This window comes from Macrobrachium rosenbergii, chromosome 50, assembly GCF_040412425.1.
Source record: "Macrobrachium rosenbergii isolate ZJJX-2024 chromosome 50, ASM4041242v1, whole genome shotgun sequence".
NCBI lineage: Eukaryota > Metazoa > Arthropoda > Malacostraca > Decapoda > Palaemonidae > Macrobrachium > Macrobrachium rosenbergii.
In genome coordinates, this window is record NC_089790.1 from 18,525,125 (window position 1) to 18,540,352 (window position 15,228).

Consider the following 15,228-nt stretch of genomic DNA (forward strand, 5'->3'; position numbering starts at 1 on the left):
AATAAGGGCAGGCCACATACATCTCTTTGGGGATTGGAACTCAGTCACAGAATACTAGGTAGACGCCGGGCGCCTAATTGAGTCAGCCAAGACAACCGAGGTGAGGTACCGATTTTAAACATGCAATCTCACATGGAAATACATATAATACCCTGTCTTTGAGATTGCACCTAGGGGCAGAAGGGACGCTGCAAAGGACCTTAAGCAATGCCTACAGGGCACCGCGTGAGTTGCACTGACAGCGATAACCTCCTACGGCCGCCAAAAAAATAAAAGTGAGAATGTTGTGCTAATTTAATTTAGAGCGATTACTTATGGCCCAGTCAACAGTGAGATCTATATTGATGGTATCGCCTAATGACAAGGGATTACGAAGCTGGGGGACACGAAAACTACAAAAGAATTTCTGTATTTATTTTATCTTTTTCATTCAAATCCATTGTTTAAAGAAATACTTTGATATAACAAGACAATGGTCTCATTCACTTTTCAAATATCACAATGAGGAGGAAAATGTTTTTAGAAAAAGTTTAACACCTTACCAGACACATTTTTGCAGTGAAACACCAACAGCTCCTGAATGTCAGGAAATTGGTTCATGTATTTTTATTTTTCGTACAAAAGAGGTTTGTGACCTAATAATGCAAAACAAAAACGTTTTAGGATGTTTCTAAGAGTAATAGTGACAATACATTAGTTTATTAATTTACCTATATTTTAAGGCATATAAGGCATATTTCTTCAAAAACTTCCAAGCAATCACCTTACACCTGATATGATATGAGGTCAAGGGTACACATTTGACCACTGACAAGTTGTGGTTACAGTGTCATAGTACAAGTACTTTATCCAAATACTGACCCCTGCAAAATTTCCTAACTTCAGTGAGGAAAGGAATATCTGTTTCCTAAATAAAACAAGAGCAAAAGTAAGGAAGATGTGGTCATCAGCAGTAATCAGGGGGCACAACCACAGATTGGCAGCTACAACATGAATATAAACATTCATCTCGTCCTGTTTTTTTAGTAGAAATCAAATCATGAAAGGAATATGAACCATATTCCTCAAAACTGTCAGAAAGAAGTCCTTCAAGAAGAAAATGTATTCATATAACCTACAGAATCTAAGCAATACATATATATATATATATATATATATATATATATATATATATATATATATATATATATATATATATATATATATATATTATATAAAGTTACAAAGCTTAATTCAGAGGTTTAATGATTTTTAGTGACCACATGAGGCTAAGAACAAGTCACTGTGCTTTTACACAATGTCCTAGAGACAGAACATATACACAACTTGATCGTCGCCCAACCTCACCTGTGCTATGATCATGTGCAACCAGGAAGTGACTGCTGATACCTTGGTAGCCTACACTACGCAACCCTCTAACTGCCTATCCCTAGCTTATGGAGATGATAAGGTCATAGTGCCAGTGGAATTCATCAAGCTAAAAGTGGTATTGAACTGAGGACCACTACATCACTTCTGTAATCTGATATTTTAGTTATGTTATCTATTTTGGAAGTACAGTAGATAATGACTTGAAATGGGTAACAGCAACAAAGTAGTGTATGAAATATTATAAATTCATTACAGTAATTTCTTTGAACTGCTGCCTAATTTGTACATTATCTGTTTTCCTCTGAAATATGAGATTTATTATGAAGTACCACAGTAGGATTTGATGCGGTTGTACCATGCCATGCTTTAAAACAACATTGGCCTCATAATATTCCGCAATTCACGCCAAGTTGAAACGATTAGCAATTGTTACTTTGTTAAGTAGTTCAACCAAACTCTCATGGGGCTAGCCAGAAGTTTGTTCTTAAATCCAGAAATAAATCTCATTTACTGAATTGTAACCCATTAAGACATTATCACTAAAACTGTAATTAGTACTGTATTCAATACTGTACAGTATACAGTACTGTACTGAAAATTATCAAGAATCTGACGTAACTTATTTGACTGACTTGTTTCTAATACTTACCATTCTTACTTTAATGATACACCCAAATTATATACAAAAGAACTTCACAGATCTTGTAACAAAATACGTACAGAGTTTATCTAATTTATGCAGTTCTCGAGGAGGACTACAGATTAGCAAAAATTAAAACGGGGAAGTCTTTGTGAATGGAGTTGAACTTCCAACAGCCACAGAATTTAAATATACAGTACCCTAATATGTAATGAGTTGAGCTGTGTAGCACACTATTGTACAGGGATTAATATAATTTTCAGCAGTAAATAGTTAACCCAGAACACCGGCAGTACAGGGAAATACTGTAATGAGATTTAGCATACACTCTACCTGATTTCTGGACAGCATTACAATTCAAAGAAATTTACCTTGGAAGAGGGATAAGCAAATCAATGAAAAAAAATGGATATATTTCTCCCTCCAATATTTCTAAAAAATATAGTTTGCCTGACATGATTCTATGCCTTATATGCCAAAATATATGATATGCTATTATATTCTACTGGAAAAATAAGCAAACTCATACATTACTTCTACATTTTAAGCCACTGTCCTAATTCCACAAAACAAGATCATACATTTTCTTCAACTATATGTTACTACTGCTAAAACTAAAACTAGAAAATAATACTGTACTGAACTATAATCCTTGAGTGAAATATATCATAAACTTAAAACTATTATGTATAGCATGTATTCAACAGGAAGAAAGTACTGTACTGAATACATTCATAAACAGTATTGGATTTTCAACAGATAGAGACATGGCCTGCGAGGAAATAGCAAGCACACAACACCGACAAAATTAAAAAAGAAAAATACTCTTCACAGTACATAAATCAGAAAAATATTCAAATACCTATATGTCTACACAGCCTAAGAATCAGAAGTTGATAAAACCTACTAAGTATACAAAATACACACTTATAAGCACATCCTTTGACTATTACCATTACTGCAATATCTGCAAAAATAAAAATGCTACATCTTGAATCAAATTATGCACACACGATAATAATCTGAGGAAATTAAAGCATTTCATGAAAACTGCCTAAATCACTGTCCAATACAATAATCTGTTTCAATAAATCAACCTACCTCTCCTAGAAATTATTGTCTCTGCATCTGACATGGACATCCTTAATGCTTATAAACTTAAAAGCTACAAAGGAATGATTAACACACGCTTCTAAAGACTGAGCTTTTTGCATAGGAGTCAGTGTAAATAATGAGTTAAATAACTTAATTACAAATCATACATGAAAATTGGAAATATGCAACTCTCTCATATTTCTAAATTTGTTGACAATATAAAAACATTTGATAGAAATTGTTCCCTGATACCAGTACTGTACATGCCTTCTTCATCACAATCATATTTGGGATAAGGGTTTTGCTACTTCATGACCCTACATGTACCACCAGTTTCTCTCTTTATAATAACAGAGGCTGTGAGAGACAATAACTCCTCACTCATCAAAACATTTAATAACATTATCATAAATGAATAATCAATTGTATTGGTAGTACATTTACCAAAAAAAAAAAAAAAAAACCTGAGATAATATTGTCCCCAGGTATACCAAACCTCCATACCCTGAAGAATAGGAAAAGCAGGAAATATCAACACATTGGTCACCAATAATTTCTTTCACACAGTTATTCCTTTTAATTCTTGACTTCTGACCATCCAAACACTTTCCCTCCATTAAGTACTCGAATGCTTATCTAAATGACACCAGAATTTGGAAAGCCAAAGAGACAGAAAAAAATTAACATGAGAAAAGCTCTACTGTTGGAGGCCAAGAGCTTGCTCCAAAGAGCCTATAGTACCATACTGTGAGTGGTACCACTGCAAGGAACACAATGAAAAGTCATGTATTTCACATATGCTTCGTCTGTTGTTGGTGCAGTTAGCAGACCACTTCTGACAAAAGGACAGGTGGTTATTGAATGATTCATCCTGAACATTTTCTACTGTTTCTTTTGACTTAATGCTGGTTTCTTTGCAATCCTACACTGCAGACAACTGAGTGCCTGGAAAACTATCAATATTGTGGTAAATGGGAAAACATCTCCTGGGAAAAAATGTGCATTCCTCTTGAGTGCATGTTTGAATTATGGGTACACACTGTCTCCCAAGCCCTCCCTAATTTCATCTAGTGTCCTCAACATACATAAGTGAGATTGAAACAGTAGATTCACCCAGCCATCCATCCAGTTCAAGTATTACAGAATTTCCTTGTCCCAAAATGATTCCTTATGAAGGTCCTCAAAGCTTTTACTTCTCTTCTTGATGAGGATAGATTGACAGATTGTCTTGCTTCAGGACAAGAAACCTGGTCAGTTACAGAAAGTAATCACTGAAGACCTCTTGGGATCTCATAAATGGACCTCACTCCTGATACTCCTGAGATTCACACTTGGAGAGTCCCTCATGTGGACATCTACACAATGTTGCTCAACAAGAATCCACTCAACTAATACTTTCTCTTTCTGGATCTGGTCACTTTGAAGATGGATACCATGATCCACTTTAAGTATAATTTGGAAGTTCATGCCATTCTTTAATTCAGTCTCCTGAGATCCATTTCAAAGAGCATAAGTTTAAAATTTCTGAGTAAATCTCCTGGCCTCAAGATGAGAACTATGAAGTCCACACCCAACTCTTGTCAGCTATCCAGTTTGCCTTCTGAGAGTCTTCTTAGACAAGGCAGCCAGAATCCTCATTTATTATCAGATCAAGTTAAAGTTGCTCACAAGCAGCAGAGGACCATGCCACTGCACTGGCCACAATCTCTTAGATACCAAACATATACACATATGACCAGTGGCTAAGTTTATTAAGTGTCCAAGCAAGGACCAGGGATAACTATCAACATTCAGTGAGGCTTAAACAAGTTGGTGCCTGACAGATGAGAGCACCAATGGGGTAAATCCTTAACAACCCAGAAATATGAACATAGTCAACGGCAAGGGAGGGCTGACTTCTAAAACTTCCTATAAAGCCTGGAATAACCTACAACAATGGAAGGATTTAGCAATTGGTGTTACATAGGGGAAGTTTCTCCTCTCTGCCATTCTGCTCTTATTACCAAGCTTTTACACAATCTCAAAAAGATACTGACTGCTGCCAGTACTCAACAGTCCATATTTTTAAATGTGCAATACTTCAATAACTAACCCTCCTGCTATCAATGCAGATACAACAGTTGGTACAATAGCAAGTGCTGGTAACACAACTGCAGTTATATCAGTTTTGGATGCTTTATATTTTTTGCTACCTAGTATATAATAGCATATGCAATAAGGAGGGTATATAATTGTTATGAATCATACAGAATTAGCAAAGCCCAAAATATATATAAAAGGAACTTACCTAAGTGTTTGTCTGATTTGCTAAGTATAAGTCATATGTGAGAACTCACTATGGTACAAGATCATAATGTGAAAGATACTGACTCGCTATAAACAAAATCTCTCTGAAACAAGGAACAACATCACTTCTTATGACAATGTGAAAGTGTGAGAACTATCTTTGAGACAAATAAAAGTACTGTACAGTATCTGTACAGTACTTTTATCTGACAACTTACTTCACATCAAGTAGTACTGTATTACTAAGAACATTGTAAGAATGAAGAGTTAGAATAAAGACTTGTCAGTGAAAATGATCAGCATGAACAAAACACGAGTCACAGGAAAACATACAATACAGCTGACCCCCGGTATTTGCGGGGGGATGTGTGCCACAACCCACTCCCTGCGAATAGCTAAAATCCACGAATACTACTTAAAATTCCTCTAAGAACGCTTAGAGCTGCCCATTTTGATAGTTCAAACACAAAAAAAAAACCTCTATAAATGCTTATACCCGAGTATATTATTAGTTTCATCACAAAAAGTGCATTTAGTCATGAAAATGTCATGAAAGAACAGCAATTAGTGAATATTTCTCAGTGAAAAATACCGCGAACAGGCAAATTTTCCACGAATAATGTGTATACATGTTCCACAGAGAAACCCACGAATCCGGAACCGCGAATAGGCAGGGGTCAGCTGCAAAGTAATTCAAGAGTCAAATTAAAGTACAGTGCTATATCGTGAAATATAATGACAATAATTCCCTATGTAACTGTCACTGAGCTTTTTTTTTCTTAAATGTGTGAAATCAAGACATTTCAATATGCATGAGCTCACTTCAGGATACGATTTCCCACCTTATTTTAAAACAAAGTGCCACTTCAGAATTCTAATATCAAAGGACTGGAGTATATTACATGGCCTGTAATGGCACATAAATTTAAGATTAAGGAATCAGTATACAATAATCAATAATAAAATGACAGCTGTCGTATAAACATTCTAACACTAGCAACAACCTGCTCTGCTTCTACCAACACCAAAAGTAACTAAAAATTTTGTTATAATATTTGATCTCGGAAAACAAAAACCCCATTCAAAGGTCAAAATAGCATTATATTCCTCACTGCGAAGAATAACGATAAATCAAAACGGTATAAAAAATAAAGTCAGCGATGCTCATTCTTAACACTGTTCAACATAAAACATACATTCACATCCTTAACATCATGGGAATATCATCTGAACCACAACAGTGCAAGACATCATTACATTCAAGTTTATCATGCAGCTTTAAACTCCCCTACTCCATACATAAAATATACAACCTGATTTTTGTGCGTATTAAAACACCAAGCCTAATTTATTGTATATATAAATATAATTAATTGTTTATTTTATTAGATTATAGTTTTACGCAACAATTGTTACAGTATGCGTATGGAGCTCACTTTGTGGAAACATCCTGAACTTTATAAGTTCACCAAAGGAAAGAGAACTTACTGTCCAATTTAAAAAGTGAAACAAAATATCTAAGGGAGATTTAAAAAATAAATTCAAAGCTATAATAACTCATAGTTAAGCGACGATATTCAAAGGAATATTTTCTTTATTATTACAGCAATTGGTTTACGTCTTATAATCTACAATCTTGATTTATATTTATATTTGACTTAAAATCTTGATTTATGCCTTCAATATAAACAAACTTTTTGATAACAACCCACTGGAACTTATTTTAAAAAGATTCTCAAACACAATTATGCATTTACACAAGTTTGCTAATTAATATATAATTTCCAACTATTTTAATGGTTAAATGCAGCTTAACAGGAAAATACACTGCTTTACATAATCCTAAAACCATTTGTCTCGTCTGTTAACAGTCCCAAACAGAACAGTCAGCTAATAGGGCAATAAGCTCTTATGGAACCGCCATTTATCTAGTTAACTGCAGGAGGTCTTACCCCTGAAAAACAAAGATGGAAACTTCAGACTGCCTTGGTTGTACATGTGTGTTGGGGAGTAAGGTCTTGATCTTGTAACTGAGCAAGGAATAACCAAAACAACCCTGCGAGGTGCTGTTCGAGCAAAGAAGCGGCCACCATGTGTGAAAGAACTTGGACAGCAAAAAAGGTGAGATGGTAATTGTTGTTTTTGATCAGCTCAGCAGTAGTTATGAAGATAAAGTTAAGGGAAAAACTTTTAAAGGGGTCAACCACTATCAACAGTGTACAACATCCTGTTATAAACTGATTGACTGGTGTTCCAACAACAAAGGTCACTGATGCCAAACAGCAATTTAGTCATTATGAATTGTATAATTCCTAAAGACTAAAAGTAAATTTGGGAAAAAGGGGGCAGAATGATTGTCGGTATTATACCTCAACAGAAATTTAGACCTTGCAACAGGAACATCACAACAGCAAATGAAACATTAGTTATTCAGATTTCATGTAAAACCAACACTTCTGAAACTGTAAAGATACCAGTGCATTCATACATCACCTTCCTTCCTGGAATCAAAGATGGGTGTAACAGTAATCTTTACTTCAGCAACCTCAGAGGAAGTGATAGATTCCTGAAACCATGACATTAGACCAGCAAAGAGTTAAAATTACATTCCTAGGGTAACATACTGAAAGATATACAAACAAGTGAGGGGGAAAGAGAGAGAGAAAGAGGGGGGGGGGGTTTGAATGCTTGTATGGTTACACACATACATGTATTGTATTTTAAGCTTGTTTGAAACTTTTTCCACTACTGTTACCCTGTGTATTCATACAATACACTACACTTTATGAATATCTACTGTACTCTATTGTACATATAGTACAGTACAGCATGTAGTCAGCATCAACTTCCACTGTAAACTGAACTGAGGGGAGTTGATGTCAGAGCTCTGTTCAGTGCAATGCTCTCCTTTCATACACTTACAACAGCTCCTTTTACAGATTATGCTTACTAGAGAAAATGGTAACCACAGAAAATGGAGAGGGCAAACTACTGAAGTGCAGTAGCATATTATGCAGGTACATTTTCATTGACCTTTGTGTTTTCTGTGATCCTTAAAGTGCTCTTTTGAGTAACATGTACACACCATCCATTACATTTTAATACTGTACAGCCCTATGGGTCACTTGAGTAGGATGATACAGTAAGTCTTGATTGAGGTATATACTTTGGTCTTGACTGCGGTATATAGTTTGGTCTTGAATGCAGTAGTATATAGTTTGTGCTTCATGACAAGGGTCTAGATGGAGAATTTAGCTTGTTTAGGACTTTTAGATTTAGAGGGTCTCAAAATTCATCTGTAGAAATCACGCTCTGTTTACAGACATGCAAACATTCGTCTCTTAATGTTCGGTTTAAATTATTTCACATAGTATATGACTGGTTGATGAGATATCACTTTGATGCTGAATATCTATATTTTATAGTAGTTTGTTCAAAAATGGGAAACAACAAAAATTAATAGTCCAAGTGACACAAAGATAGTAAAAATTTTTAAAAACGTTAAATTCATTGGAATCTCAACAGTTAGGAACTGGATGATGTCATCAGAATCCTAATTTTCATGGACGACTAAAGATAATATATGGCTTTATTTGATTTACTTTATACTACAGTGCTACATTGCCCTTGCCTCTGTGAATTCTAAAGGTTTTGTTATTTTAGTTTTTGCTCGCATACATAAGCTGAAATACAGCAAAATTAGCCTTGGATTTTGGGGTAGCCTAGCATAGGGCAATCAGTGATTTATTCCCTTCACTGTCCTTTGCAGTTAGCAAACCTTTGGACATATTAGTGTGGATATATATATTTATAAAATTATGTACTAAATCTCAAAGCTTCACTTATCGTCATACCATCAGTATCTTGAGTGAAAAAAATTTATATTATTTAAGGAATCAACTCCTTACAGTAAACATAATGCAGTTTGACACAGTTTTCCTGCAGATACATTAAAATAGTCTGTCTCATGTACGATACTTGCATAAAATTTGACTGTACAGCAACAATAAATACAGCCTATATACAAAGCTGTCACCCTGATATTTTTTCCCCCCGAAAAGTTATCAATACCCAAATGTTGAAGAGCTTCAATGCCTATAAACTATTATAATCTTTAGCATTCACAGTGCTTCAACATGTTACAGTGAGCACTCAGGCAGTCCCTGGTTAACGGCGAGGGTTCCGTCCCCAGCTGAGCGCCACTAACCGAAAATCACTGCTAGCATAAAATCGGCGATAATATCGCCAAAATCCCGATTAACAGCAACATTAACTGGATATTGGCACCAAAATCTCTGCTGAACAGCGCTGTTAACTAGAGAGTGACACCAAAAATCCAGTTAATGACACCGCTCATCAAGTGCCGTAACACTGAAAGGTCGTTAACCAACGCCGCCGGTAAGCTGGGACTGCCTGTATTTCCTTATGTAGTAAGTTTAATTGAATTCATTACAGAGTGGTACAATACGTTGATTTCAGTAAATATCCCATTAACACAATAAGTGAATTAAAGCTCATTACTTTACACACTCTCTCAACTCTCAGAATTCACTGATGCACCAAAATTTCTTCAGTCACATAGAAATCACTCGTAGCGTTTCCTGGCACTACAGTGCTTCCATACAAACATGAAATGCAACTCACATCTCATTTGTTTTATTTCACCTAGAATTATAAAATCTTACGCAATTAAAAAAAGAAACAGAAATTCAAGTCAAGAGAATTGAGAAGAAGCAGAGAACACTTTATACACTTGTCACGTTACTTCTATTCACTGCCATCTCCCTCCTCTCTCTCATGCTGAACTGTGTCCGTCACAACTTTTTCTGAATCATACTCGGGATAATCAGAATATTTATCACTCTTTCCAAGAACTCTATGGACAGGATACTTAGCTGCATTTTTCTTCATCTTATCCCTCACAGCAGAAGGGAGGTCTATCTGACACTGTTCCGCTAAATCGACCAGGTAAATGAGGACATCACTTAATTCTTCTCCAACACGCATCTTCTCATGACTAGAAAACTCTGGAAGCCCTCTAGTGACCTGTAAAATGTATCACTGAATCATTAAAATATATCTATAATAAAAAAATCAAGTTTGATTGTTACATGCAATTCACAATAGATACACATCAAAGATATTTGTTCTCCAATAAGTACTGATTTGTTATCATAACACATGTAATGCTATAAGCATGAATTCTTATTGTCAGAGCTTTATTCCAGATACTTGTAAATTCACTGGGTATTAAGAGTAACAATAAAAAATGTTCTCTTACAAAAAATTAGACATGCCAGCAATGAGATGTGAAAGACGATTTCTAGCAGATTTTAACAAAGGCTATACTAGAGATATGAAATAAGATGGTAGGATTCATGGTACTTAAAAAAATGACAACAAAGTAAAGTAATAGTAGAGGATAGAGCAACAGAAAGATAGCTGAATTAGCTATCACCTTTGCTTGGGATAGCCTGAAACCATGCACATTTACATGAGAAAGGATAAGCACAAGATTTGACTATATGACACAAAACAACAAAGCAAAAAAATTTGTTCAATAAAATTTTCCTTACAAGTCAGGTAAGCACATTGCATCTGTGTACTTTGGACTTTTAGGAAAAATCATTCCATATCAAGTTCATACTGTATCCTACTTCTAAACATACTTAATTTTACTAGTTTTGATTTTATTGGTGTTTCTGCAATCCTCTTTTTGACTGAAAACAAGTACAGTGAACCCCCCGTATTCGCAGGGGATGCGTCCCACACCCCCCCGTGAATAGGTCAAATCTGCGAATGCTTAAAACCCCTCTAAAAACACTTAGAACTGCCCATTTTGATAGCTTAAACCAAGAAAAACCCTGTAAAAATGCCTATACCTGAGTATTTTAATAGTTTTATCACAAAAAGTGCATTTATTCATGAAAATTATATGAAAATACAGTAATCAGTGAATATTTCTCAGTGAAAAATACCACGAATGGGCGAATTTTCCGCGAATGATGGCTAGATATGTTCCACAGAGAAACCCACGAATGCGTGAGTCTGTGAACCCTGAGAACGAGAATACGAGGGGTTTACTGTAGCAGGTAACATCACTTATAAAGATATAAGGCTGGCTACCCACTGTAAAGGTAATTAGAACCATGGAAACTCACTGTTTTGTGGTGTTTCAATCCCAACAAACAAATTCTAATTTCTCAGCACCCACTACCTATTTCAGGAGGGGACATAAATCCCATGTTAATCAAGGTTTATTTTTGTATGCAATGATAAATACAGTAGCACATAAAATTAACAGGACTTTGGAGATCTTTCTCTCTGTTAAGTAACAAAGTCTTCAGTAACAAGATTATAATACAGCCTGCATATGAATATTTTCTCAATATCTTACAGCTAACATTAAGTCTAAACAGTTCTTAACTGTACTTTACACTTAACATTCAGTTTACTAGAATTATCTAAAAATGTATCATATCAGAAATGGTAGCACAGCAAACCATAATCTTAATAATGTAGCTGATAAGTGCAGAAGTCCATTAAGTTGAGATGTTACTGTATTATATGATACACAAATTTCACACAGTAAGTTTTACCTCTCCTTTCCACTGAAAAAGCTCTGATAGTTCACCAACTTCTCCAACAAGAGCAAGAAGAACGTTTCTTGGGGGGTGAAACTGGTGCCAGTTCCTTTCACGACAGAAATTATGCTGATCTGATCGTATGTCTTCTAAACTAAGATCGCTACTAAACCTGAAAGGGCATTGCTACATTAATATACTTAAGAATTACCTACACTATCCATTTGTGACCTTCAACAAGCTTGAGTGTTCTGTAATCCCTTATGCTCCACAGAATCACTGACAATAGGTTTGACTGCTCACTAGGTTTTCAGTCGCAACCAAAAATTTTCAAACAAATTTTCAAACCCTCACTGGGTCATTTTTTCCACCTATCATTCTAGTGTATAAATTTTTTTAATATAAATTAAGAATAATCAATATAGAGGATATGACAATATATATAAATTTGATTTTACTGTACTCCAAAATATAACCTCTGGATTTAAATAAGTTAACACTTGTACTGCAATCACAATCAATGGCAAAAGAAGGAATAATAAAAGCAATAATTTAGTTTTCACTGTCACTAAAGCTGATGTGGAATAGTTCAAACAAGAATTCCTTATTTTGTGTATTAAAATTGAGACTGTGTACATTCTGATAACCATTATGGACAAAAGTTGAATACTGATACAAAACTCACTTGAATTCAGTCTCCTGGTCAGGGGATACACCATTCAGTGAACTATGAGCCATGATAATAACTTGCTAGCTCCTATGAATCTGTGCGAGAAAGAAATGTGAAGATATTACTCTGAATTAAAATGTGGTATATCAACACCATAACGGTCAAATGGCATTGATAACAAGTGGATAACAAAGTTAAACAATTTTTGGATGAAAAACTTTTTCTAACTTCTTTTACTACCTTGATCAATATAATTCAGCAAAAATTTATGAAGAAATAACACAATATATTACACTTGAAACTGTTTAAACAATTTCAATACTCAAAAATCAACCTGGCCTAATTATACCAATGTCTCTACAATCAAATACTGTTTGGAAATAAGACCAATACAGCACTTAGCAATTAAAGTTAACAGCTAGTTGAAGATGTTATTGCCAGCAGGTAGTGAGCAAACACAAAAAGCCAGCACACTATGGGAACCTTTCCATGTCTTGCTCAAATTGCAAGGTGTAATATAAATCAAAGAGTAAGCACGGAGACGCATTAAAATAAAACTATGATTTAATAATCAAGCAAGATATATTAATTTTTTGGGAATTTGGTAAATTTTCATACAGAAGCACTTCCCATAATTCTGACGATGGCAAACAGGATGCTGTGGTGGGATGGTATCTCTTGGACGTTAGCAAACCATGAAGGTGAACATGGGGTAATTCCTCAAAAGTCATCACCACTTGATACTCAGGCTAACATGACAACTAGGCAGGTAAAGAATACTGATCAAAGCAAGTAAGTATACCTTAGTTTAACCAGACCACTGAGCTGATTAACAGCTCTCCTAGGGCTGGCCCGAAGGATTAGATTTTATTTTACATGGCAAAGAACCAATTGGTTACCTAGCAACGGGACCTACAGCTTATGGAATCTGAACCACATTACAACGAGAAATGAATTTCTATCACCAGAAATAAATTCCTCTAATTCTTCATTGCCCGTCGGAGACTCGAACAGAATACTGATCAATGATGATGTGGATTTGTCAAAATACAATTATAAGTTTTATAAATATTATTTAGTCATTTCATCAAGAAAGTTAAAATATGACCTGGGCGAAAAATGGTCCATGCTGTTGCCGCATACTGTAGTGCAACCATACTAGTGATGGCCCAAGGAACAATCACGGGCACATCCAGGAAGGTAAAAAGATAGTGCTAAAGAACTAAAACAGCCAGCAATCCGGGGAAGTGCGGAATCTTCCCACCTTGCCTCTGGAGAAGCACCAACATGGGAAGTGTCACGGTTAGCCCTTCTTTCATAAAAAGAATGTGAAGGTAACAGGGAAAGACTGGGGTTCCAAGCCAGGTGCTGAACATAAGCATATTCAGGCAATGGAGATCGGTCAAAAATGAACTCATGCACTAGCCCAATCCACTGGCTCCACAAATGGGTGACGGGATCACCCTCAATCAACGCAGCAGAGTGATGGTCACAAGAAAGTTAGGTTACAGGTGTCCAGATGGAGTGAGGCCTCCCCCTCATTACACAGCATCCCAAATTAGGTTAGGTTTCTACATACCCCATATATCCCTGTTTCCACCCTTTTTCCTTTCCCTCTCCCCAATCCAAGGACCCCAGTTTCCCAATTAAGGCAACCTCCATTTACTGTTAGATATAGGGGTGGCTTATCTAGTAAAGGGTTAGGCTACAAGGGTAACCATCATTTCCAACAGGAATATCAAATTCATTTAACTCACGTCCAAAAATATCAGAAAGAGTTGCCTAAGCTATATATAGTTCTAAAATAGTGTCTCAAGCTAAGCTACTGTATTTACGATATTTATCAAAATGATTAAGCAAAGAGCTTTATCGAATGATACGCTTGTAATCATATCGCCTCAGTACTAAAGGTACTAAAACTTCCAAGTAGAAACTACACATTTTCTTATTCTCTGGGGGTTACAACATTGACAATCTCACATCTGATATGGAACAATGCAAAAGAATAAAATAGTTCTCCTAATGATCTTACACAGCCTTTCAAGTGATTTAATTTGACAAATTAATATATAGGTTACGGTGGATGCTTTCGGATGAGAGGAGCCAGATCATGACGCCTACAGGTAGGGTAACAACAGGTAAACTACACCCACAGGTAACAGATAATTAGGTCCAACGGGAATATAATAGCTACCTTAATTAGTCTTCAAGAAAACAAACCAATTGGGAAAACCCTACCTAACGTAATTGTCTAGGAACCGCTCTCACAGTACTGCAAATTTTACCTCGGATTCTCGGAAGCTATAAGCGGCGAAACCAAATAGGAATGCGAGGTGACATTTTGAAATAGGGGCGAGAAACAAAATTTCATCTTGATTGAAAATGGGGTTAGAGTCATAAAAAAGTGTATTTTTAACATTTATATTTTTATATAAAAGTAAATTTATATAAAAGTGATGTACAAGAAGACATGACGAGATAAAACAACAATGAGGTTATTTGTGAATGTAGAGAACGCACCACAATAATTCCAAGCGCTTATACATTTTCGATCCAAGATTGACCGCTAACCGAGAAATGAT

The 15,228-nt window shown here is 35.5% G+C and overlaps 1 protein-coding gene across 2 annotated transcripts; it reads right to left on the reverse strand.

Annotated features, from left to right (window-relative positions):
* Nucleotides 1-399: 399 nt before the first annotated feature.
* On the reverse strand, nt 400-14,977 carry LOC136832689 (dCTP pyrophosphatase 1-like). 2 transcript variants are annotated; one of them, XM_067094077.1, is made up of 4 exons: nt 14,885-14,977; nt 12,662-12,741; nt 11,992-12,148; nt 400-10,438 (listed from the first exon to the last, which is right to left on the reverse strand). In XM_067094077.1, exons 2-4 carry the CDS (start codon nt 12,712-12,714, stop codon nt 10,160-10,162), a joined length of 489 nt encoding a protein of 162 aa, XP_066950178.1. In that variant the 5' UTR covers nt 12,715-12,741; nt 14,885-14,977; the 3' UTR covers nt 400-10,159. The 2 variants fall into 2 exon arrangements, with proteins under 2 accessions (XP_066950178.1, XP_066950179.1); XM_067094078.1 differs by having other exon boundaries at nt 14,932-14,966.
* Between the last annotated feature and the right edge of the window lie 251 nt (nt 14,978-15,228).